This window comes from Centropristis striata, chromosome 18 (assembly GCF_030273125.1).
Source record: "Centropristis striata isolate RG_2023a ecotype Rhode Island chromosome 18, C.striata_1.0, whole genome shotgun sequence".
Taxonomy (NCBI): Eukaryota; Metazoa; Chordata; class Actinopteri; order Perciformes; family Serranidae; genus Centropristis; species Centropristis striata.
This window is the reverse complement of record NC_081534.1, coordinates 10468222-10493900: the sequence shown is the minus strand read 5'-3', so window position 1 is coordinate 10493900 and position 25679 is coordinate 10468222. Positions and strand designations below refer to the sequence as shown.

The window sequence follows — 25679 nt, the reverse complement described above, 5'->3', positions numbered from 1 at the left end:
GCCATTTCCCCCCGCATTGTTTAGTCTGCTATATACTTATTTAATCTGGCACCTTTTTTGGTTTTAAAATACACCCAGCTGGGTTGACTTTTTATTTCTGGCTCCTGCTTAAACTTTTCACATCTCCTTCTCTAGAAAGTTAATTTTAGCTGAACACTTCAATGACATAGTTGTAGCTCAATTTCTTTTTCTGCACTGCAGTGACACCTTGTGTCCGTTATCATTACCATCACAGCTGTGATGATGCTGCTAAAGAACTTCAAGACTTTTAAGATGTCCTTTTAAGGAAGTAGTATCACTTGTCTTCCAGTCTTTGTGCATTCATTACTTATCAATGGGAAGTACAGGTCTCTTTATAAACCTCTCTCGGCTGAATAGCTGTCATTCCTCTGTGACTCACACAAACAAAGTCATCCCCAAGACAATGTAAATTGATCTATGCACTGGCGGTCGAGGGCAAAGAACAGGTAATTCTACCTAGGCTACTCAAGGACGTAAGGATGCATAATCAGTGGGGATAGATAGATGGGGTAGATGTACATAGTGTCTATGCTGGTAGTTCTGTAAGGGATTGGATGATAAAAGAAAAGTGGGACTATTCTGACACATGTTGCTGAAATGTGACGTTTAAGGAACAAAGTCTGGCTCGTCCATTGTGTAAGGTAAAATCAGTTGACTAGTTTTAAGTGTATTTTCTTGTTTACTTATTTGGCTAGTGAAAAAAAGGATATATATTTTTTTTTTTATCAGGATAAGATTAAAAGTAACATAAGGAGAGTTACAGATTAATTGGCCTGCCTGGTTATTGCAGGTTATTTTTCTATAGCAGATAGAAGACACGTGCTTCACATTTATCCTTACTACAGTCGTGTTTTCAGTCAAAAACACCGTATTACCGAGCTCACCACCAGTACTTGAATGCAGCATCAGACACCACCAAAACACAAATGTCCTACCGGGATTTCCACGTTCGTCGTTGCCATGGAGCTGAGTTTGTTTCTTTTCCCGGCTTACACAAAGTGAAAGGTTGAGCTTTAGATACAAAAAAAGGACTTTGAATAGAAACTCGACATTAATGCGACTGTCTTCGCTGTCCAGACGTGCTGGGCATGTGAACAACAAAGTGCAAGGACTTTTAAAGTTTTCCAGCAAGGTAAGAAGCGCCTGGCAAACAAGGAAATGCAGTATAGCAGGCTAACGTTCATTTACATCTGACCCAGCTAGCTTAACTCCATGGAGTCTGGGGCTATTTTGTCTATATTTGAATCCGTTTCATCCTGCCTGTATATACACTATAAAAATGTTTAAATGCCATGTTGGCATATATTTTTTTCCAGCACAACCTCACCTATATCAACATTTTGATCCAAAAAGAAACAAAGAAAACCCAACATAAATGTGATCTTGTGATTGTGTGTGATCCTGTCATCCAACTCTGGTTTTTATTCTAGTGTGACTCTATTTCATTTGTAGTCATTTTGTGTCTTTTTTGGTCATTTTGTGTCTTTTTTTTATTATTTTGTGTCTTTTTTTGATCATTTTGTGTCCTTTTCAGTACTTTAGTCCAACATAAAATATAATTTTGTATATTTTTTCACACTATCACTATCACTATCATGTTCAATAAAGAATTTTAAATATTGCAAATGTGAACGAAGGTTGCAACTATAACATATAAGAGGGTTATATCCAGTTCTGTCATTTTATACAAAATATATTTGACCTTGTCTCCAGTTTTACTTGGTATATCATCATCAAACTGAAACTGGTTTCATGGGGTTTACAGCCAGAACTTTAGAGGTAAATTCACAGTCGGGCTCCGCGCTGCTTTGTTTTTACGTCTGGATGTGATGAAGTAGTCATGCTTTGGTGCTTTTGGTGACTCCAGAGGGTTAAGTTAGATATTGTTATAACGTCAGAATTGTATCAATTGAAGTTAAAATGAGGTGAAGTAAACTAACTTGCATAATATACAAGCAAAACGCCACTAAATGGCATCTAGTTTCGAGTTAAACTGAGGTCAAACTTGTTTTAGGTGAAAGCGTAACAATGAAAAAACACAATGCCCAAATAAAGCAAAGCAGGTGTGCTGCACTGACTACCCGTGGTGGAAAAGATATTCAGATCCCTTACTTCAGTAAAAGTACTCATACCACACTGCGAAATTACTCCACTAACTTACATTAGTTTCATGTAAAAGTCCTGTATTCAAATCTTACTTATATTAAGTAAAAGTACAAACCGTAGCAGCATCAAAATGTACTTAAAATGTTTTAATATTATTAGCTATATTCTAACGTTAAATGTATCATCAGATTAGATTAGAGTATTGATACATTTATGTAAACAGTGTTTTATTTTGCAACGGTATGGCTCATTTTAACTACTTAATATACTGTTGTGAGGTTTAATTTTAAAAAATGTCGAATCACTTTAAATTGATCATGTTTTTATGCTGAATCTCACCCTGAAGAGTAACTAAAGCTGGCAGCATAATGTAGTGGAGTAAAAATACAATATATGCCTCAAAATGTAGTGTAGTATAAGTATAAGTTACATAAAATGGAGATACTCAAGTAGAGTACATGTACCTCAAATTTGTACTTAAGTACTGTACTTGAGAAAATGTTACATTCCACCACTGCTGACTATTTACTATAACGACTCCACAGATTGTTGTTAAGAGAAATAACATACAGTATGTTGTCTGATATTAATGAGTGATTTCAACTTTACAATACACATGTTAAAAACCTACCTGAATAAAATGAATGACTCTTAAAAAAAATCCACAAAATTCCTTCCACACATTGCCCTTAGAAAGTACATGTTGTCTATTGAAGTATGAATACGATTGGGACGTATTCCTTCATCCTAATATTGCGCCTTGAACCCTGACCCTCACAGTCATCAATACACACACATCATACATAAAGGATTCAGAATAGCTAGAACAGCATGCTGGCTTTCATACTGCTAGATGCTACTAGATGTAGTGGGACATCCTGGTATTTTTGAAATGCTGCATTCGACTTACTATGTATTGGAATGAACAAAATATTTTTCTGGCATACTAAATAGTGGGTATTGGAACGCACCTTATCTCGCTCTCTTTTTTTTTTAACCAGCCCGCCTGACCCCATAATGTGTAGCAGAGTAGCAGAGGGTCGCCTGCAGGTCCTTCAGGTTTACCGCCTGCTGCAGTATGTCCATGAACAGGATAAGGTGCATATAGAGAAGATGATGAACCTTGGGACAGAAAACCTCATCAATCTCACTGAGCCAAAAGACGGTGTAGGAGTGCTCCACGTGGCAGTTTCAGCCAACAATCAGGGTGATAGTCCTCTTCTTTAATACTGTGAATATCCAGATTACTCTAATCTAATTTTTATTACTTCCAAAATCCCTATTTTATATAAAATTTTATAAATAAATTGTATTTTTTTTAATTGATAGATTCAATTTAATCTTCATCCAAGGCATTTTTGCTGTTCAGTAGTTTAAGTAATGTTTAAAAATCATAAGAGTGCATGTACACAACACTGTGTAATTGTGAGAGAGAAATTTAGCAGTTTACAGAATTTACTGCAAACTAAAAACAGTGTTGTTTCAAAGCCACTTCACTGACCGGACTGTTTCTCTACTCCTCCTGACTTCTTACAGACATTGTCAGCTTCCTTCTCTCCCAAGGAGCACACCCCGACATCCAGGACAAAAAGGGCCGCACCCCAGTCATGTTAGCTGCTGAGCTGGGCAATGATGGCATAGTGACACTGCTGACACAGAGCAATGCTGATCTAAGGCTCCAAGACACTGAAGGCAAAGGTGAGCAGTAGCAGGCATTGCCTTTTGCCATATAATGTGCAGATGGTGGCTTCTGGAGAAAGAAGAGCTTCTGGAGAGCAGAGTTGTACATTGCTTTATAGATTTAATACTTTAATAGGTCAAGTAGTTTTATTGAGATTGAAATCTTTAAATAGCATTTAACAATGAACAAAGAAAGTGTATTGGCTAAAACATCAAAATTGTAATATTATAATTGTACATTGTAACAAAAATCCAGATACAGCACAGAAGAGGTGGTATATAGATGAGCAGCTGGATGAAAATGGTCACATCTACATTTACTGCATCCAGTGGATTTAGTAAGAAGTGGAAATATGCTAGAATTATAGGTAAGGTTTAAAAAGATTACTTAATTATTTAATAAGTGGCAGAAAATTGATGACAATGCTCATAATTAAGTACTCATGTGTCAGGTAAAATTTCAAACATTCGCTGCTCATTGATTGATAAATATTTCAAATTAAATCAAGTTTTGGACAGATAATATTTCTTTTTTTAAGTTTTTTTTTTTAGCTACTTACGGCACATAAGAGACTGGCCAGTGCTACTCCCACTATGTTTATCTTTATACATCAGTGGCCTTTTTTTGCTGTCTTGTGCACAGTGGCTGGAATAGTGTTTTTTTCCATTTAAAGGGGGCGAGGTCTGTGTATGAACACCAGATTTTTTTCATTTCAGTGCACACACAGGACAGACAGCTAGTGGACTGTGAGGAAATATTTGCTGAATTTGACAAAAAGTGCATTGGAGTAGAAAAAGGGTTGGATTTTTTTCAACCAATACTAATGACCATAATTCCCTCCTTCTCATGGCCAGTACCGATAAGATAATCAATAATTTCACATTTCCTTTAAAAAAAACCTCATAACCAGTATTTTATGCACCCTGAGGGGAAGGGAGGCTGTGATGTTGTGAGCAGAGATGGATGGATTAATATCCCATAGCTCTGACCTAACCAAATCGAACTGACATCATTATTATTAAGACAACAAACAACAGTTATAACTGAAATTATTTTTTTTTTTAAGAATTTGAATCAAATAATTTGTGATTTGTATTATCGGGCAATAATTTATCGGCTATAATTTCAATATCGGAATAATACATAATAACATTCATTTCCCATTATCTGCTAATAATTTATCGGTTAGGATGAGGATCACTGAATGTACCGTAACTTGAATGTATACTCTTAATTTATGATATATATAACCATCATTGCTGCTGTTTGTATAATAGGATAACCCTCATGTGCTGTGCATAAGCACATGATCCCTGGTCATCTCTATGGCTATTTCTGTTAATTCACCTAAAAAGGCACAATCCATGATCTAAATCTAAAAGAGAGCCCTACTGATAGAAACACAAGATTAGAAACTGCAGCAACTCTCCAACACAGAGGGAATGGAACTGTCAGCTCTGATTTGCACTTGACAACTTGCCTTTATTGCAATTAATATTTTCTCTAGCAAGAATTTTTTAAAAAATAAAATAATGTTGTATAATGCACAAAATGTACATATTATATAATAGATTATATGGCTTTAATCGTGGAAGGCAATGGAACAACGTCCCTTCCACTAATGTATTCTCATTTGAGCCTGAAGTGTCGATTTCTCAAATAGAGGTGTTATCCATCTCATGTTAGACCAGCAGGTTCACTGTGAATGCCTTGCCTTGTCTTACAACTCATAAAAATGCATGCTGCTTCTGTTTAGATATTGATGAGGAGGCTGTATCCCAAACAACTCCAGTCAGCAGGCCTACACTTCTTCTTCAGGAGCTTTTTAAACCAATTGTGATAATGACCCAAATTACAATGTGACCGGGGCATCAGTTACTGCAAATGGCTCTCTTTTCAGAGTGAATGAATGAGAGAGGGAGACATAGAGAGCTCAAGTTAGGAAGAACAGTATTTATGTGTGTGCTTGTGTGCATGAATACATGCTTTTGTGTAATATGTGCACTGTACGTGTATGTGTGTGCACGATTGTGCGCAGTGTGTGTCAGACCGTGTGGGTACACCTAATTACAGATCAACCTCTAATGGTGATCCTCTCCTGTGAAACATGCAGAGTAACCTGATATCATCCTGCACTCCCCAAGGACTCTTTAGGCTCAGTCTTAACACTCACAGCCATGCATTTTCCCCAGTAGGCGTGGAGTATCAACAGTCACACGTTACCCTGTATTATCCTCAGGGTTATAGAGGGCTAGGTGGGGAAAGAGCAGCTCTTGCCCCTTCCTCAGTAAAGTGACTTATGTACCAGTTAGGCAGCACACCTGCATTTACAGTTATAGATCTGTTGGCCTGAACACACACTGATTTACTGACAAAATTAAAACCATGGTGTGTGTTTACTAGATAACACCTATAAACCTATGAGCAAACGCATCTGGTAGCAGGTAATAGGATTCTTCTCCATTGTATGGTAAAAACAAACTTGTTTATATATCTTCCATCTTAACATCGACCACTCTAGTGTGACCAAAATTATTGATATGATCGTTTTTAAATTTGTTCTAAGTTAGGGTGGGGGGGTTGTGTGTGTAATATATTGTAAATATCGTTTGTATATGTCCAACAACAGAGGTCCCTGGTCAGACTTGGAACTGAGATATTGCAGTTATGTTGTTATTCTGCTGCAAGGACAGCCCCGCTCAAAATTATTTTGATCATGTTAATGTTAAAGTAACTACAAGGAACTTTAACTGTTGACAACACTCTCAATTTAATATGGATGCCTCTCTATGACCTACATACGTAAGCAGATGACCGAGAAAATGGTCTAGTTCTATCTATTCCGACAAAATCATGCAGGTTCTCCTGAACCTCCTTTTAGCTCAGACTTGAGCAGTGAAAAACCTGTTCTGGATAGACTCTGATCCAGCTTTTCTGCTGCCTTGGACCTGCAGTCAGCCACTAGCAGTGGCCTCTCCCCCCCGCCACCAGTAAAGCTTCACCCAGTTCCTGGGAGCAATCACTGACACTGACCTGTTGGAGGGAAGCGAGGCACAGAAAGCCCAGAACAAGGAGTGAGCAGGGGGGGCTGTCAGACCAGTCTGGTGCTCATGAAACACTTGTCTTTGTCCACAGCCTTTTAGCTGCTAAAATATTTTTTCTTCAGTTGCAGCTTAAAAACCAAATGTCAATCAGATGTATCTCCCTCTATCACTCATTTTTTAATCAACCTTCAACTTTTTGTATCCCTTTCCTTCTCTCACTTTAGGTGTGCTATTTTACTCTATGTACCCCACCAAGCGCCACATCCGCTGCCTGCAGCTGGCTCTGAAGTGTCAGGCGGACGTCAACAACGTGTCATCGCAGGGGGCTCATGTGTTCCAGTTGATGTGTGAAAAAGCCTTGGAGTGCACCACAATGTGTCTCATCATGCTGGATGGAGGGGCAGACCCCAATGCAACAAATCAGGTGAAAAAAATTGATTGGGACAAGCACTGAGGCATTATGGGAACTGAGGCAGAGGCATGGAGTATGTGGGATCTTAGCCTATTTGAGTACACAACACAGCGTGATGCTGAAAATTCGCTGCTGACATGCTGTTTGTTTAACCTAAGCCTGACTCCTGTCCTCTCTGTGCTCTCTCTTAGCAAACCGGCATCACAGCGTTGATGGAGGCAGCCAGGGCGGGCTCCCTGCCACTCGTTAGAGCCATTCTCAGGAAAGGGGGAAACCCAAATGCCCTGGATCGTAAACGCTTCACAGCAGCACATTATGCTGCCATGGGGGGCTTTTTTGAGGTGTAGTATGTGGTAACCAGTTGTCACTATTTTACTATTGAAAAGGGAGAAAAAATAATATTCATAATTAGGGCAGGGACTTTAACGTGTTAATTAAGATTAATTAATTACACAAAAATTAACGCCTAAAAAAAAAAATTTGCACCACGGAACGTTTCTCACTGGATGAGTTTCAGGCGGACCGATTATACTGGAGCACCAACTCGCGTTTATGAGTTCAGACAACAATAAACTGTGGTTTGTTGTTGTCTGAACTCATAAACGCTAGTTGGTGCTCCAGTATAATCTCCAGTATAATCTCAATACTAATCAAATCCTCAATGCAAAACATATAGCAGCTAGCGGCTAGTGTGGGAGCTAGCGTGGATTGTGTTTTACAGGGCCCACTTTAATTTACTACCCTTTCGAGCCCTTTGGGCTGAAAATGTCCACCTCCAAAAAAATGCTATAAAAACTTTACAGATTAATATTTTTTTCTACTTTTTTCTGCATAAACCTCTTAAACCACGTCTGCCCTGCTCAAAACTATTAAACATTCAAATATTTTGAGGATTTTAACCCTTTAAATGCCAGTTTGATTGCATGATGTCACTGATGTTTTATATGAAAAAAACACAAAAATTTAGTTATTTTTCATATAATAAATAATTTTTGGCTGGGGCCCTGGTTTTTATCACAGCCTTGGGTAGGTCAAAGATTAAGAACAAAATTGATTTTGATGCATTTTTAGTTTTTGTGTAGTGTCAGATTTAAAATGAAAAAAACCCTTTTTGGCAGACATGTCCACTTCTAAATAACGCTTTAAAAATATTACTGATATATAATTTTTTCCAACTTTTTTGGATTAAATCTTTCAATCAACTTCAGTCCTGATAAAAACTATCAAATATTCAATTATTTTCAGGATTTTAACCCTTAAAATGCCAGTTTGACTACATTATGCTAATGTTTCTTTTGAAGACAGATTTGCTGTGTTTTGTTAGATGTGTGTGTGTGTTTGCGGTTTCGTGTGTCTTGACCTCACTGTAAAACTGTTGTATATGTCATATATGCACTCTTCCAAGTCAATAAAAACATGGGTACTTAAAAAAAAAAGCTACAGACAGTTTGTGACAGGACTCCAGCCAGGTGCAGAAACTTACAAACCGTCGTTTTTGTTTTCTCCACAGTGACCTCTTTGAAGTGTAGTAAGAGAAGAGGGACCATGTTTTTATTGACTTGAAAGAGTTAATATATGGCTCTGTATGACAGGAGTAACTTTATTAGACATTACAAGTTTTACAGTAAGGTCTAGACTTTTGATTAGGATGGAAGTTGATCAAAAGATTTAACCCAAAAAAGTTGAAAAAAACATCCATCAGTAATAGTTTTATAGTGTTTTTGGAAGTGGAGATGTCTGCCATAAAAGGGTAGTACATTTTAAATATGACACTACACAAAAAACTATAAATGCATCAAAATGAATTTTGTTGCATTTATAGTTGCAATTTTTGACATAGCCAAGGCTGTGATAAAAATAAATGCCCCAGCCAAAAATTATTTATTATATGGAAAATAACTCAAATTTTGTGTGTTTTTTATTTTAAAAACAGTGACATCATGGAATCAAGCTGGCATTTAAAGGGTTAAAATCCTGAAAATAATTGAATATGTGATAGTTTTTATCAGGAATGAAGTTGATCAAAAGATTTAACCCCAAAAAGTTGGAAAAACATATATTTCAGTAATATTTTTATCTTTGAATGTTTGGTAGTTTTGAGCAGGGCAGAAGTTGTTTTAGAGGTTTATGCAGAAAAAAGTAGAAAAAAATATTAATCTGTAAAGTTTTTATAGCATTTTTTTGGAGGTGGACATTTTCAGCCCGAAAGGGCTCGAAAGGGTAATAAGTTTGTACACAGTGTATTATAGAGCCATTAGAAAAAATTAAATAAGATTTTCAAAATATATCAAGAAAGAAATCCTTCTTCCAAAAAGCATGTCATTTGCAGTATTACAGCCAAAATTATTGCCAAAAATAAAGTGAAAAATTTCTGAAATGGCTGAAAATGTCCCTAGTGGGCCCTGAGGGTTAAAAAACCAAAGTATTCCAGTTTATAGAAGATCTACCTACCTATAGGCTACCTGAATTTCTGAAATGTACTATATTTCTAAATATGCTATTGCTACACTTAATGGCAAAAATTGCACTGGTCTGTTGGACTTCAACAAAAATAAACAGTATTTTTGTTGCTTAAGCTTATGTATTCATTTTTCAATGGTATACTAAAAATCCATGTGAAAAAAATTACTTCTCACTGTTCTCAGGTCAAATATTTATATGCGATTTAAAATGCAATTAATTTTGATTAATTAATTACAAAGCCTCTAATTAATTAGATTTTTTTTTTTAATCGAGTCCCAGCCCTATTCATAATAATAGTAGATGGGCTGTTACTTTCTCCTTACATTAGCGGGTTTCCTTTTATACCCTAAATCAAATTACATGGGATTTTAGATCTAGGATTCTGTCGTTGACATTTTGCTCTTTGCTGTTTTATGCCTTCCAGTTGATTCAGGTGCTCTCTGCATACTCAGCAGACATGGGGGTGATTAACCTGGAGGAGTGCACAGCTTTACACTACGCAGCTGCCACGGGCAATGCCAACTGCTGCAAGTTCCTGGCACAGAGAGGTGCTGTAAAAGAGTCCAACAATAATATGCATCCTGATGTCAATGCATTACATTTCAGGGTTTTTTTTGTCAAAGAGAAGGCTCTGTGGTAACTTTTCCTTGTGCCTCAAGGATATCTGTCACAGGGTCAAGGCGGGATCTCTGTTGGATGTTTTTGTAATTGTATGTCTTATACCTCTGTTGTCATACTAAGTTGAGCCAGGAAATTAAATGTTCTTGCTCAAATATTTGTCCAAAAACAGAAAGTGGTAGAATATGCAGCTGCAAACACTGTCCCAAGTTAAATTAAGTAATTTGATCATGTGTTTACAGAATATTATCCGAAAACTTTGCTCTGTGTTCAGGTTGTAACCCCAAACTAAAGAACCAGGAAGGTTTGCTGCCACGTCAGATTGCCAAAGACGCCGGTCATAAGGCAGCAGCCAAGGAGCTGAGGAAAGCAGAGCGGAAACAGGGAAAAGGCAACAAATCCAGTGGCATCAGCCTCATGTCAGATCTTTGGAGCTTGACTCTCCACGACTGGTCTAATGAGTACGAGATGGAATTACGGCAAGCCTTTGGGAATTCAGATACAGTTACCACTGAGATGTTTACTTCAGTGATAGAAGAACTAAAAGCCCCGGTTGAACTGGACCAGCTTCAAACAATCATCTCAGCCCATGATAAGGGAAGAGAGGGGTGCATCAACATTAATGATTTCATCAAAGGTGTCAAATACATCAAGAAACCATTCGTCCTTTCTTCTTATATGCCTAAAAAGAAAAAGGGAGAAAAGGGAGGAAAAGGAGGAAAGAAGAAGAAGGGTAAATTTGTCCTCCCATTCCCCATTTGCACTGTCCCACCAGAGCTTATGCCCCAGCGACCAGACGGAGGCCCCCTCTTCATGATTGAGAAATACAACAACTGCTCAGACATCCTCCGCTTCGACCCCGATCACCCACCAGAACATCCCATAATGAATGACTCAGCGTGGTACATAGAAAAACCAGAGAAGGTCTATGTCAATATCAACTACTGTGTGAGAAGTGGAGACCTGGAGTCTCTGGACCTGGCTTTCAGTCAGGGGGTCCCTGTGGATGTTCATGACCAGTTTTACCAGACCCCACTGATGGAGGCCTGCTCAAGTGGCAACTACGAGGTGGCTCAGTATCTCCTCAGTCGGGGGTGAGAAAGATCATCTTATCTATTTGGTTCTAGACTTTGGAGAAAAAATATTTTACAATAGCAATGCAGACATGCTTTTTGGTAACATTTGAGAAAAGTAGCACCATTAAAGGAGCACCATGTAGGATTTAAAGGGATCTATTGGCACATTGAATCTAATATTCATAACTATGTGAGTGTTAGTGTAAAATCACATAAAACTAGAAATCGTTGTGTTTTTTAGTTTAGGATTAGGGCTGCACAATATGGCTTATAAATAATATCCTGGTATTTTTGCCATGGTATATGAGATGTCTCAATATTTTCCCTAACACAATTGTTTGATTTAACCCTTCGATGCGAATGATCAAACCAGTTGGATCATTTTGGAGAACAAACATTTTAGAGGGCGATGAGAGCGAGGTTTTTTTTATTCTTTATTTTTTAAATCATTTTATTAGGGCCATGGGGCAATCGCACCGAGCACTGGTCCCATACAGCAATAGCTGAAGGGACCAGACACACACACACACACACACACACACGCACACGCACACGCACACGCACACACACACACACAAACACACACACACATTTTGAGTGTTGTTCTTTTTCTTTTCTTTTTTTACTGTGTTTGTCAATTGGTGATTTATGTTGTGTTTTGTTTAAATTAATTTAAAAAAAATTAGGTGTATTTTGCTTAAAATAGAAAAATTATCTGCCAATGGAACAAGAAAATTTGGCTTGTCAAGACTTTCCAAAACAAGTAAAAAATATCTAATATCTTTCTCATTTTTTTTCGAAGCATTTATAGATATTTCTAGATCTTTTCCTGGATTTTCTAGATTTTTTCTAGGTCATCTTCTAGACTTTTTCTAGATTTTTTCCCCTAGTTCTTCTGAGAGCTTTTCTAGATTGTAGATTGATTATTCTTTTGATTTTTGTTGATCCTTCTCTAGATTTTTCTAAAGTATTTCAGATATTTCTAGATCTTTTTCTGGATTTTCTAGATTTTTTTTCTAGAATCTAGAAATGCTTTAGAAAAATCTAGAGAAAGATCAAGAAAAATCTAGAAAATAATCTAGAAATATCTAGAAAGATTTGGAAAAATTAAAAGGATCTAGAAAAATCTAGAAAATGATCTAGAAATGCTCTTGTAAAAACTAGGAAAAAAATCCAGAAAAACATTTAAAAAAAATCTAGAATATGATCTAGAAAACAAATATCTAGAAAATCCAGAAAAAGATCTAGAAATATCTAGAAATGCTTTCCAAAACTCTAGAGAAGGATTAATAAAAATCTAGAAAAAAATCAAGAAAAATCTAGAAAAGCTCTAGATCTCTAGATTTTTTTCCAATATCACCTTCTAGGTTGTTCTAGATCCTTTAAAATTTTCTAAAGCTTTTATAGATATTTCTAGACTTTTTTCTCAATTTGTTTCCTAGTTTTTCCTAGTATTTTTGTTTCAGTGTGTGACATCATTGCAAGAGTGTAGAGGGAGAGAAAAAAATATCAAAAAATGCATTTGAAAAGTGCGCTCTAGGCCGCAAATTCCACTCTACAGAAATAATTTATACATAGAAACATAGGAAAATTTGTCTTCTCACTCACAATCCTCTGGTAAAGCTGTCAGAGTTATAGTTTGGGCGTAGGACGCACAGACGCGCCACCAACACACACCAACAGCCTCACTTGCTCCCATATTAAAAACGCAGGAAGATTTCTGAAAAAGGGAGATGTAAGAGTTTTTTTTAGATCGCTCTAACAAAGCTATTTTTTCATTTTTCTTAAAAAAAACAAAACATGTAGATGTGAAGTCGGATCAATGATAGGTATTATGGTTTTGCCAAAAATGCTTTCTGTTTGAGGCCAGAAAGTCTGTCCACCTCTGGCTGCTGTCACTCTTCCGGGACATTGGCGGGTGTCAGTTAATTCTGTTGATTGCTTTGATCTGATTGCCTTTGATCTTTGATGTGATTACAGTTACAGATACACACACACACACACACACATGCGCGTAAGCGCGCACACTCCTCACATATGCATACACATGCTTCAAACACACGCACGCACACACACACACACACACACACAGAGGTAACTTTATGTGATTTTAATCACACACACACACACACACACACACACACACACACACACACACACACACACACAATGCTTTAGAAAAATCTAGAGAAGGATCAAGAAAAATCTAGAAGCATCTAGAAAAGGTTTCGAAAAATTCAAAGGATCTAGAAAAATCTAGAAAATGATCTAGAAATGCTCTTGTAAAAACTAGAAAAAAATCCAGGAAAAAGATTTTTAAAAATCTAGAATATGATCTAGAAAAATCTAGAAAATGATCTAGAAATGCTCTTGTAAAAACTAGAAAAAAATCCAGGAAAAAGATTTTTAAAAATCTAGAATATGATCTAGAAAACAAATATCTAGAAAATCCAGAAAAAAATCTAGAAATATCTAGAAATGCTTTCGAAAAATCTAGAGGATTAATAAAAATCTAGAAAATAATCAATAAAAATCTAGAAAAACTCTAGCTCTCTAGGTTTTTTTCAATATCACTTTCTAGAGTTTTCTAGATCCTTCTCTAAATTTTTGTAAAGCTTTCTAGATATTTCTAGACTTTTTTCAATTTGTTTCCTAGTTTTTCCTAGAGCTCTTCTAGATTTTTCTTGATTATTTTCTAGATTTTTTGAAAGCATTTCTAGATATTTCCAGATATTTTTCTGGATTTTCTAGATTTTTTTTTCTAGAATCTAGAAATGCTTTAGAAAAATCTAGAGAAAGATCAAGAAAAATCTAGAAAATAATCTAGAAATGTCTAGAAAGATTTCGAAAAATTAAAAGGATCTAGAAAAATCTAGAAAATGATCTAGAAATGCTCTTGTAAAATCTAGGAAAAAAATCCAGAAAAAGATTAAAAAAAAAATCTAGAATATGATCTAGAAAACAAATATCTAGAAAATCCAGAAAAAGATCTAGAAATATCTAGAAATGCTTTCGAAAACTCTAGAGAAGGATTTAAAAAATCTAGAAAAGATTTCAAAAAATCTAGAAAAATCTAGAAAATGATCTAGAAATGCTCTTGTAAAAATTAGAAAAAAATCCAGAAAAAGATTTTTAAAAAATCTTGAATGTGATCTAGAAAACAAATATCTAGAAAATCCAGAAAAAGATCTAGAAATGCTTTCGAAAAATCTAGAGAAGGATCAAGAAAAATCTTGAAACATCTAGAAAAGATTTCGAAAAATTAAAAGGATCTAGAAAAATCTAGAAAATTATCTAGAAATGCTCTTGTAAAAACTAGAGAAAAATCTTGAAACATCTAGAAAAGATTTCGAAAAATTAAAAGGATCTAGAAAAATCTAGAAAATTATCTAGAAATGCTCTTGTAAAAACTAGAGAAAAATCCAGGAAAAAGATTTGAAAAAAACTAGAATATGATCTAGAAAACAAATATCTAGAATTCCAGAAAAAAATCTAGAAATATCTAGAAGTGCTTTCGAAAAATCTAGAGGATTAATAAAAATCTAGAAAATAATCAATAAAAATCTAGAAAAGCTCTAGCTCTCTAGGTTTTTTTCAATATCACTTTCTAGAGTTTTCTAGATCCTTCTCTAAATTTTTGTAAAGCTTTCTAGATATTTCTAGACTTTTTTTCAATTTGTTTTCTAGTTTTTCCTAGAGCTTTTCTAGATTTTTATTGATTATTTTCTAGATTATTTTCTAGATTTTTTGAAAGCATTTCTAGATATTTCTAGATCTTTTTCTGGATTTTCTAGATTTTTTTTCTAGAATCTAGAACTGCTTTAGAAAAATCTAGAGAAAGATCTAGAAAAATCTAGAAAATAATCTAGAAATATCTAGAAAAGCTTTCAAAAAATCTAGAGAAGGATCAAGAAAATCTTGAAATATCTAGAAAAGATTTTGAAAAATTAAAAGGATCTAGAAAAAGCTAGAAAATGATCTAGAAATGCTCTTGTAAAAACTAGAAAAAAATCCAGGAAAAGGATTAAAAAAAATCTAGAATATTATCTAGAAAACAAATATCTAGAAAATCCAGAAAAAAATCAAGAAATATCTAGAAATGCTTTCGAAAAATCTAGAGGATTACTAAAAATCTAGAAAATAATCAATAAAAATCTAGAAAAGCTCTAGCTCTCTAGGTTTTTTTCAATATCACTTTCTAGAGTTTTCTAGATCCTTCTCTAAATTTTTGTAAACTTTTCTAGATATTTCTAGACTTTTTTTCAATTTGTTTCCTAGTTTTTCCTAGAGCTTTTCTCGATTTCTCTTGATTATTTTCTAGATTATTTTCTAGATTTTTGAAAGCATTTCTAGATATTTCTATATCTTTTATCTGGATTTTCTAGATTTTTTTCTAGAATCTAGAAATGCTTTAGAAAAATCTAGAGAAAGATCAAGAAAAATCTAGAAAATAATCTAGAAATATCTAGAAAGATTTCGAAAAATTAAAAGGATCTAGAAAAATCTAGAAAATGATCTAGAAATGCTCTTGTAAAATCTAGGAAAATGATCCAGAAAAAGATTTTTTTTAAATCTAGAATATGATCTTGAAAACAAACATCTAGAAAATCCAGAAAAATTTCTAGAAATGCTTTCGAAAAATCTAGAGAAGGATTAAGAAAAATCTAGATGATAATCGAAAAAAATCTAGAAAAGCTCTAGATCTCTCGACTTTTTTCGATATCACCTTCTAGGTTGTTCTAGATCCTCTAAATTTTTCTAAAGCTTTTCTAGATATTTCTAGACTTTTTTCTCAATTTGTTTCCTAGTTTTTCCTAGTATGTTCGTGTCACAGTGTGTGACATCATCGCAAGAGTGTAGAGGGAGAGAAAAAATTGTCAAAAAATGTATTTGAAAACTGCGCTCAAGGGTGCAAATTCCACTCAACAGAAATAATTTAAATTTGTCTTCTCACTCACAATCCTCTGGTAAAGCTGTCAGAGTTATAGTTTGGGCGTAGGACACACTGATGATCCACCAACACGCACCAACTGCCTTATTGGCTCCCATATTAAAAATGCAGGAGGATTTCTAAAAAATGGAGATGTAGCAGTTTTTTTAGATCGCTCTAACAAAGCTATTTTTTCATTTTTCTTAAAAAGAAAACATATGTAGACGTTCAGGAAGAACTCAGGATGCTCAAAGTGAAGTCGGATATTAGGATATATAGGTATTATGGTTTTGCCAAAAATGCTTTCTGTTCGAGGCCAGAAATTCCAGTCTGTCTACCTCTGCTGTCACTGAGCCGGAACAGGTGTCAGTTAATTCTGTTGATTGCTTTGATCTGATTGCCTTTGATCTTTGATGTGATTACCGTCACAGATACACACACACACACACACACACACACATGCGCGTAAGCACGCACACTCCTCACACATGCATACATATGCTTCAAACACACACACAGGTAACTTTATGCGATTTTCGCTACACACACACACACACACACACACACACACACACACACACACACATTTTGAGGTTAAAGCGCATAGTTTGAAATCTCTGAAGAATCTCATCATAGTGTACACACACCGGCTGTAGCCAGAGGAAATTTTCTAGTTAATACTATTGTGCAGTAAACAAAAACCTGTTTTTGACATGATACCAGCAGAGGTCATTTTGATTAGATATTGGCAACTAAATTCATATATGATGCAAATGATTAAAAAAAATGAAAAAATCGAACCTAAAGACAGTCAGTTAACATAAAGGCAAATATACTAAGAAGTACACAGGTCTGATTTATTGTAAATGTGGCCAGTGCTCTGTTCAGGGACTCTTTAAACACACCATGTTAACACTCCTGTTCCTGACAGGGCCGATGTGAATGTGTGTGGCCAGTTCTTATGGACAGCCCTTCACCACGCAGCCTTCGCCGGCCAATTAGAAATTATTGAACTTCTGGTGGAGGCCGGGGCCACCATAGATGCCCCGGCCCTCAATGGAGGCACGCCCCTCATGAGGGCCATTGAGAGCTCTCGACCTTCCTGTGTGGACTTCCTCATCAAGGCGGGTGCTAGTGTCAATGCAGAGACCAAGAAAGGTTTGACTGCACATTTAAAATAATAATAATGTATACGTTCATTTAAGATGCTTATGTTTAAATAGACTTAGAAATAAGTTTGATGTATCCTATTATGAATAGATGAATATAAACATATGGAATTATAACTGAATGCGATTTCATTCATTTTGAGGAAGGAAAATAGGAAATATGAGGCATTAGATTTGGTTTAAAGGGCACACTGAAGCATTCAACTTTCAGGGAAACTGTCCCTCTTTGATGGTTAACACTGTTCATTTTGTAGTTATTTTATTGACCATATTTTAATTTCTCTTTAGGAGAAAACTGCCTCGACATCGCCAGAGCTTTTGCAGACTCCAGGACCATTGACTTGGTCAAAGACAAAATGGATTCTCTGCCTAAAACAAAGGAGACAGGGAAGGGGAAGGGAAAGGGCAATGTTCAAAAGCCTAAACCTGCAAAAGCAAAGGTAAAAAAGTAACTCCATTAAAATCTCCATTAAAACCAGCTAGTTACAAACATTAAAATATTGTGGCCTCTCTTTCACTCTGTTCTTTGTTCACAAAACCCATTCAGGTTTATTTCCTTTTTTCAAGTCATAAATTAATATATATATATATATATATATATATATATATATATATATATATATATATATATATATATATATATATATATATATATATATATATATATACTATATTTATATATCTATATATATTTATTATATATATATACATACATATAATATATATATATATAATATATGATATATATATATATATATATATATACGTTTTTCCAACAGAATATTTTCAGACTTTCAGATTGTGAGCGGTTAGTGTTGCGTCTTGGCAACCTTGCTGTTCTGTATTTTGAATAGGCGACAGCAGTGCATGACAACACTGCTGCTCTCCACTAAGTAGAGTTTCATCACATAGCTGAATAGAGGAAATGGTTAACAGAATTACATGATTACTATAGCAGGCTTGGACTGAGACAACAGGATGAGATAGAACACTGGATAGGCTACCAGATAAATCAGCTGCGCTTGTTTTCCTGTGGTCTATGTGGCTGCCATGGTCACATGGCAAGTTGAAAAGTATGTACTCTAAATGTGCATATTTTTCACTTTGTGTGTTCACCAGAGACGCAGTCACCCTCTCCTTATATGGCATTATATGGCATTATGTCATAGAAATACGTAACAACATTTGCCTGGATGTACTCTCCCCACTTTTTTCATATGTGTACTCCAGCTTCTTCCTTCAGCATGAGAAACCTAAGCCTGTCAGGAGATCTGATTACTGTAAGGCAGCAACTTGTAAGCAAATTAGACCCGATGTTTTATGTTACAACTAGAACATGTTGGCACTTCACTTTGCATTTCCTATAATCTGACAAAATCTATAGATTTTGTGATTAGGAAAGTAGAAGGTGGTTCTGAAGCAAATATTCATAGTTCAATACAGCTGCAAGCAGCAATTCTGGGGTCAAGAAAAGTCCATCACAGAATAAACTGCACACAGGTACAATATGGAGCTGTCTACCCCCTGAACATTTATTAATCCTAAATGAGGAAAGCACAAGATATTATCTCAATACCACTTACAGAAACTGATAAGCCTATTAAACATTCATCCACTGTGATTTATGAGAAACCCAATCACTGTAAATAATGCATGCACCTTCAAGATGAAGTATATCATTTTCAATGTAATTAACATTAACATTGATATACGGCTTTGAACCTATAATACCTGTTTGAACCACACCTATGATCATGTGTAAGTTTTAAATGTTTTAACCCATAGGAAAAATGAGTTGCTCATGTGTTTCTCAATTTCTTCTCTGAGATCAGTTTGGGCTTCTCATATTCATATCATTCTGTGATCATTTGTCTCTGAATTACTTCTAAGGGACCCTTAGGAGCAAGAGATAAGCTAAAAAGAGACAAGACATCACTAAGACAAAGGAGGTTGAGTTGAAAAAAAAAAAACATTTCAGCAATACTTGAGAAGTGGGATCAACTGAGGAGATCTCATAGTTGTATGCCCCTGATCTCAATTATGTCTCTGTTATTTTGAAGGAGAATTGAATTGAGACATAACTGAGATCAGGGGCATACAACTATGAGATCTCCTCAGTTGATCCCACTTCTCAAGTATTGCTCAAATGGTATTCTCAACTCAACCTCCTCATTTTTCCTACGGGAAGTTGGGAAAAATAGTTTCCAGTGTTGTATCATAATTTATTCACACTGGATCACGGTTAGACAACGTCTCAGTATCTTTGAACCAACCAACTGATCCAAACTATTGCCCCCTTAGTGACTGTTGCTAGATTGGACAAGCTTGAGAAACTGTGTTGACATTTAGCCAGGTGTCGGCATATGTATTAGTTTTTGGACATCAGGTATAATAGCTTCAATAGGCTTCTCTTTCACATTACCACCAGGATTGGAAATTCACTTCTTTGTCCACCTGCCACTGTGGCTGGTGGATTCCAAAATCTACCTGCCACTCATTATTGTTTGCTTGGTGAGAGAAGTCTAGCAAATTTTACCAGCAATTGGCTGCTCGCTGGCTTTAATTTCCAACCCTGGTTGCCACAAAAAAAATGAGGAAGTAAACTTAACAGACAGTACCAGTTATCTAAAAGTGTTTTATTTTTCCTATTTTGCTGCTGAATTGATTTGCATGTCAGTTACCGTAAATGTTTTGGGTTTCAAAATTCAAATGATAACCAATAATAGTGACACCAAAAGGCCTTTATAGGTTTAGCCAGTCTTTACTTCACTGTTGTCAAAGTTAAAATGGTTATTGACCAACCCAATGATTATTGAATACAATCTGACTCAAAGAATGTAAACCAACAAAATGATGGGGGAAACTTATATGCCAAAATGTTAGTTGAACTGTTAAGATTGAGCAGAGAGATTGTTGTATTAACTCAAGAATTAGAACCTGCATTTCTTGGACTGACTCCATCATATTTAATTTAGACATCAATCCGGTGGTCTGTCATAGAACACATTCAAGCGTTGAGACCTACAGAATACACTTTACTGTACGTACAGGTTTGTTGCTAGAATGGTGTTTGAAACTAAAAATCTTCAAAAAAAATAAGATAAGACAAGGACTGTCATTGATGTAAACACCTGAAACGTGGCCAAGAATGTATCATCCACCTGCAGAGGCACACTCCAATCTACACCACCCATAGGCCAAAGTAACAGCAGCAGCAGGTTAAAATTCCAAATGCTAACATCCTGATGTGTGCCATATACAGGCAAGAAAAGACAAAATTGTTGTCACAACAGCAGACTTTTGTAAGTTGTGTTTGTGCGTTTGTGTTAAGGGATTGTATTTGTAATTACTAATTTTAGATTGGATCTATCAAAAGTAAAACAAAATATCTGTTGTTTTACTTGTTGTCTATTTGTAGAACAATTTGCTCTGGACATATTACTATTCCAGGGCTACATAGTGGTGTACTGGTTAGCACTCTCGCCTCACGGAAAGAGGGTTGCTGGTTTGACTCTGGCCAACAGCTCTTCTGTGTGGAGTTTGCATGTTCTCCCCGTGTCAGCATCTCTCCGGGTTCTCCGGCTTCCTCCCACAGTCCAAAAACATGCACTTAGGTTTAATTGCTGACTCTCAATTTCCCGTAGGTGTGAATGAGAGCGTGATTGTCCGTCTCTATGTGTCAACCCTGTGATAGTCTGGAGACCCCGCCTCTTGCCTAATGTCAGCTGGGATCAGCCCCCAGTGACCCAAGTTCAGATAAGCGGTTAAGGATAATGAATTATTGAATGAATGTTACTATTCCTACAAACAATTAGTGTCTGAAATAAGTAAATGGTTCGCCCAGCCAATCAATATTTGATCTTTATGACTGTCCCTGAACACTTTTTGATTTAAAGGCACAATGACTAGGATATGTGGACACAACATTCAAAGTATTATTTCTTATATTTAGAAATCAGAAGTATTGCCGAGATGTCCTGGCCTACGGATCGTATTCTAGATACTTGAAAAAACCCATGATTATATTTTTCAATTAAAATTAGAGTAACGGGGCAAAATTGATCATCCCTTCCAGTATCATAAATCATATCAACTGCTTTATCAATCAAAATCATCACAATTGGATGTTTCTTCCAAGCGGTGCAGCTCTAGTTGTAGAGAGGTTTTATGTCCTCTATGTAACAAAGGCTAATTTCTACAACCCCCTCCCTGCAATATACCTCTGCAGTGATTTATTAAATAATCAGTAAGGTCACTGTTTTATTCTCTCCCTATTCTGTCTTACATTTACATTTTATGAACTTAATGTGTGTATTATTCTTGATGTAGCAACTGCACTTGGATAAATTTAGGCAAATCTGAAAGTCTCGGTGTCCCCTACAGAGCGTTGCTGCAGAAAGTGCAGTGCATGCAGAGACATCGACTGCAACAGCAGGGAAGTCTTCTCCTCCGAAGGATTCAAAGAGCGTCATCCTGCAAAACACCAGGATCACCACAGGGAAAGCCAACACTGTGGATGTCTCATTTGTGCCAAAAATGGTAGGGTTCATCACCATTCACTGCAGGCTGCCTCAATATAATGCAGCATCTGCTTACTAAACACAAGTTATTACTTCCTGTCTAAACATGTCAATGAAAACATCCCATAAGCTGCCTGTGGAATTGATATTGAACTTCACAGATTGTAGATGTTTAGCTGCTAAGTAGGGTCATTAGGCAAATGCATAAAGCCTTTTCATATACGGTTATGACATACCAAAGCCATTTTATTTGTTTGCAAAAAACATTTGCAAAAAACACTGCTGTCAGTGTAACATTCCCAGCCGGTTTCCAATCCAGAAACAATGAAACTGGAAGTCCGATATCTTTTCATGACTTGTCTCATTTGTCTCAGGTCTGGGGGAAACCGCCCACCACCAGCCAGCTGATGTCAAAGATAGAGAGACGGAAGGAGCTCTTATCCCTCGAGGTGGACTTTGATGACTTCATGATGCCTTTCAGCCAGAACATCCAGAGGAGAACCATAGAAGTGGCCAAATCCACAGACTAGATTGAATGGAGTTTAGGCAGCAAGAAACACAGTCTTAAACTCAAACAGGCTGACCACCTTTGGATTAATTACTATTTACATTACAGCTGCTTTAATCAACATAGGTAGACATCATGTTACTCAACCTCTCAGTTTTATGCCTCTGTGTCAGGTTGTCTGTATGTCACATTCTCATGAACATGACTTGTCGAGAACACTTGAAGGGATTTTCTTCAAATTTGGCACAAACATCCAACTGGATTTAAGGGTGAATTGATAAGATACCTCAAGGATTATGACACAATTTTACAAATGTCTTCATAATATCATGCAAAAACACTTAACTCAGGAACAGAAGGGGAGACATTTGGTCAGATAGTGAAGTGGTGTCCACCTTGAAACTGTGACCCTGTTTCCATTTAACAGTAACATGTGGTCTGAGTGATCCGAACACAAGTGGACAGCTCCAAATACAGATGAAAACACTGTCAGGACATATTTAGAATGCATTGAGATCGGATGTTAAAAACCACATTCGGGGGAGGTTCAGGCCACATGTGTTCACATTCAGATAGTAGTGAGAATGGGTATGTGACTCTTGTCCACATTAGGGGACCGCCCACTCAACTGTCGTCCAACTCGGCTGGACATTTCCAAAAGCCCAAAGAAAAAAATTACGAGTGTTCTAACATCTTCGGTGATGTGGTTTGCCTGGATCACGCCAAAGAATGTATTGTTTTGATTTTGTCTTCTGGCACTGCTGCTACTTCTTCTTTTATTTCCAGCCGACGAGGCACGGGAGGGGCAGCTGCTGCCACCCACCGGTTAAAAACAGCAACACACTTGGTGTTTGGCAAATGGAAATGATGTACGCGTTAATTTACATACAGAGCGGGGAAGTGGAATTGGTTCAGTGGTCACTGAAGACGCATGTGGAGACGCATGCCAGGGAGAACACACAGACTGAGAGCTGTCCACTTGTGTTTGGATCACTCAGACCACATGTTACTGTTAAATGGAAACAGGGTCCGTGTGTGAAGGATCCATGTTATAGAATTTGTAGCTTTTTTGCAGCAACATCCATATTTAAAGCATTGTCTACTTTCATCCCTCTGTGTGAGTCTGGACAGACATGGATAATGATGGACGGGGGCGTACAACTGCAAGGTTTCATTTAGTATCAGAACAATGTCAATACATAATCAAAAACACAGTACATTAATTATTTAATTATGCTAACTTACCATAGGTAGAATCTACTGTTAATAATAACTTTGTCTTATGATAAAGTAATGCAACTACTAAAAAAATAAAGTTTTTTTTAGTTACATCCATAATGTCATGAAATTGTCAAACAAAACAAAAATCTAACATACAATAACTTGTCAATACCTATTTATATACAGTCTATGGTCAATACACTCAAAAATGTGCGAATATAAATATTTTTTACATGAATACAGAATCGGTGGCTACTGTACTTACTCTGCTTTGTTCAAACTGTGAGCCATTTTCTTTTTCCATGCACTGAAAGTTAAGGGATAGTTGACAGTTTTTTAAGTCTATCTTAAGACAGTGATCTATCCACATGAACATTGAAACAGGTTTTTAATATCGAAATGTATTTTTGCACAGAGCAAGACTGACGAGACTGTAGATTGTGTCCCCCATCACTAGCACATTGAAGAGATCTTTCAGTGGTCAAGATATATATAGGATCTATATAGGTCAAGTCTATATAGGATCCTGAACATTGTTTGAAAATAAAAAAAATGAATGACCCAGTAGGACCACTGAAGTAAGACATTAATGACATTACACTTGCTGAGCGTAACTTAGTCAAATGATCCAAGCAGCGAATAGGCCCAGTTAGATGGATATGGTAATAAGTATCCAGAGGAGAACAGTCTTAGTGCTACAGGCTGTGAATTAATTATAACTGGGAGCAGAGCACAGTGGCAAAGCTCTACTGTACTGTAAGTACATACTGCAGTTTGGAAGTTGGTTAAAATCCTCCCCTGACTCTGCAGTGGCAAGAGCTGCAGTGAGAGACATGTAGGAGTTACTGAGGAGAGACTGGTGGCTCATATAATGAGTACTTGCTCTTTGTTTGCATTCTTTCTTTCTTTCTTACTTATTTATAGTGTGTTGTGAGACACAGAGATGTACTGCAGTCACACAAAGGCACCACATTTACTCAGATAATCAGATTATGAACTCTTGCAGCTATAATATAACTCGGCTTAGTTTTCACTTTGCCTCTCTAATGCTGTTGAATTTGATTTCACTACTACAAAACATCAAGCTGCTGGCAGAAAACAACTGCTCTCCAGCTGCATGCAGTTCCATGTTGAGACCAGCGTATGGCGCTGTTTGGCAAATTTAGCAATGCAGGGGTTTGGTTGTTTATTAAACTTGGAGGGAGCTCTTGTATTTAGCACAGAAAGACATCAAAATGGCAGCCATGTGTATTTACTGATCTAATGTTCGCCACTCAGACTGCTTTAAAACAGGAATCTGCATTTCACATCAATGAAAAAGATTTTAAGAGGGTTAAGAATTTACCTGAATCCTCCATGTGTTATTTTTGTTGAGCTGAATGGTTTCAGGGTGGCTGACTGAAGCCGAACAGTGTCCAGGTCGTATTTTAGTTGCTGATGTCCGTATAGGGAATCATTTGGGAAAATAGACATGCTTTTCTGTGTTAAATGTCGCATTGATGCACACTCTCATCATCACCACCACCATCACCAGATAAAATTAGATTGCAGTGTCCTCAAGGTCCATGGGGACACAGTTATATAAGCAAATATACAGATGGAGGGGGGCGGGGGGTAACGGCTTTGAGGTTTGTAATATGGGGCCTAGATTGTTTAAATATACATAGTCACAACACCAGTGATGACAAGAAAAGAGGCAGAGGAGGAGAGAGGAATGAAAGCAGAAAGAGGCACGCAGATATGCGATGATTTACGGAAAGAGAAACAAAGAGAGGGAACAGAGAGTAAAAAACATCCCTGAAAACCCAGCAGAGTCTTTCATGAGGCGAGAGATGAGAGGAGGAGAGGACTGACAGCGAGGGAGAAGACAAGGACATGAGGAGAGGAGAGGAGAGAAGAGGGGGAGGGGG

The 25679-nt window shown here is 36.5% G+C and overlaps 1 protein-coding gene across 1 annotated transcript; it reads left to right on the top strand.

Annotated features, from left to right (window-relative positions):
• Nucleotides 1-88: 88 nt before the first annotated feature.
• Nucleotides 89-24870, top strand: ankef1a (ankyrin repeat and EF-hand domain containing 1a). Its single transcript, XM_059356046.1, has 11 exons — nucleotides 89-1153; nucleotides 3129-3334; nucleotides 3664-3825; nucleotides 7077-7276; nucleotides 7456-7605; nucleotides 10152-10275; nucleotides 10620-11439; nucleotides 17283-17509; nucleotides 17809-17960; nucleotides 21904-22059; nucleotides 22415-24870. The coding sequence occupies exons 2-11, from the start codon at nucleotides 3145-3147 to the stop codon at nucleotides 22568-22570; spliced, it is 2337 nt and encodes a 778-aa protein (XP_059212029.1). The 5' UTR covers nucleotides 89-1153; nucleotides 3129-3144; the 3' UTR covers nucleotides 22571-24870.
• The last annotated feature ends 809 nt before the right edge of the window (nucleotides 24871-25679 follow it).

Bases quoted from the DNA above. Each gene is read 5' to 3' on its own strand.
- ankef1a (XM_059356046.1), top strand. From the start codon at position 3,145: ATGTGTAGCAGAGTAGCAGAGGGTCGCCTGCAGGTCCTTCAGGTTTAC. The intron at 7,606-10,151 runs GTGTAGTATGTG...TATGCCTTCCAG, and splicing joins CCATGGGGGGCTTTTTTGAG to TTGATTCAGGTGCTCTCTGC. The intron at 11,440-17,282 runs GTGAGAAAGATC...TGTTCCTGACAG, and splicing joins CAGTATCTCCTCAGTCGGGG to GGCCGATGTGAATGTGTGTG.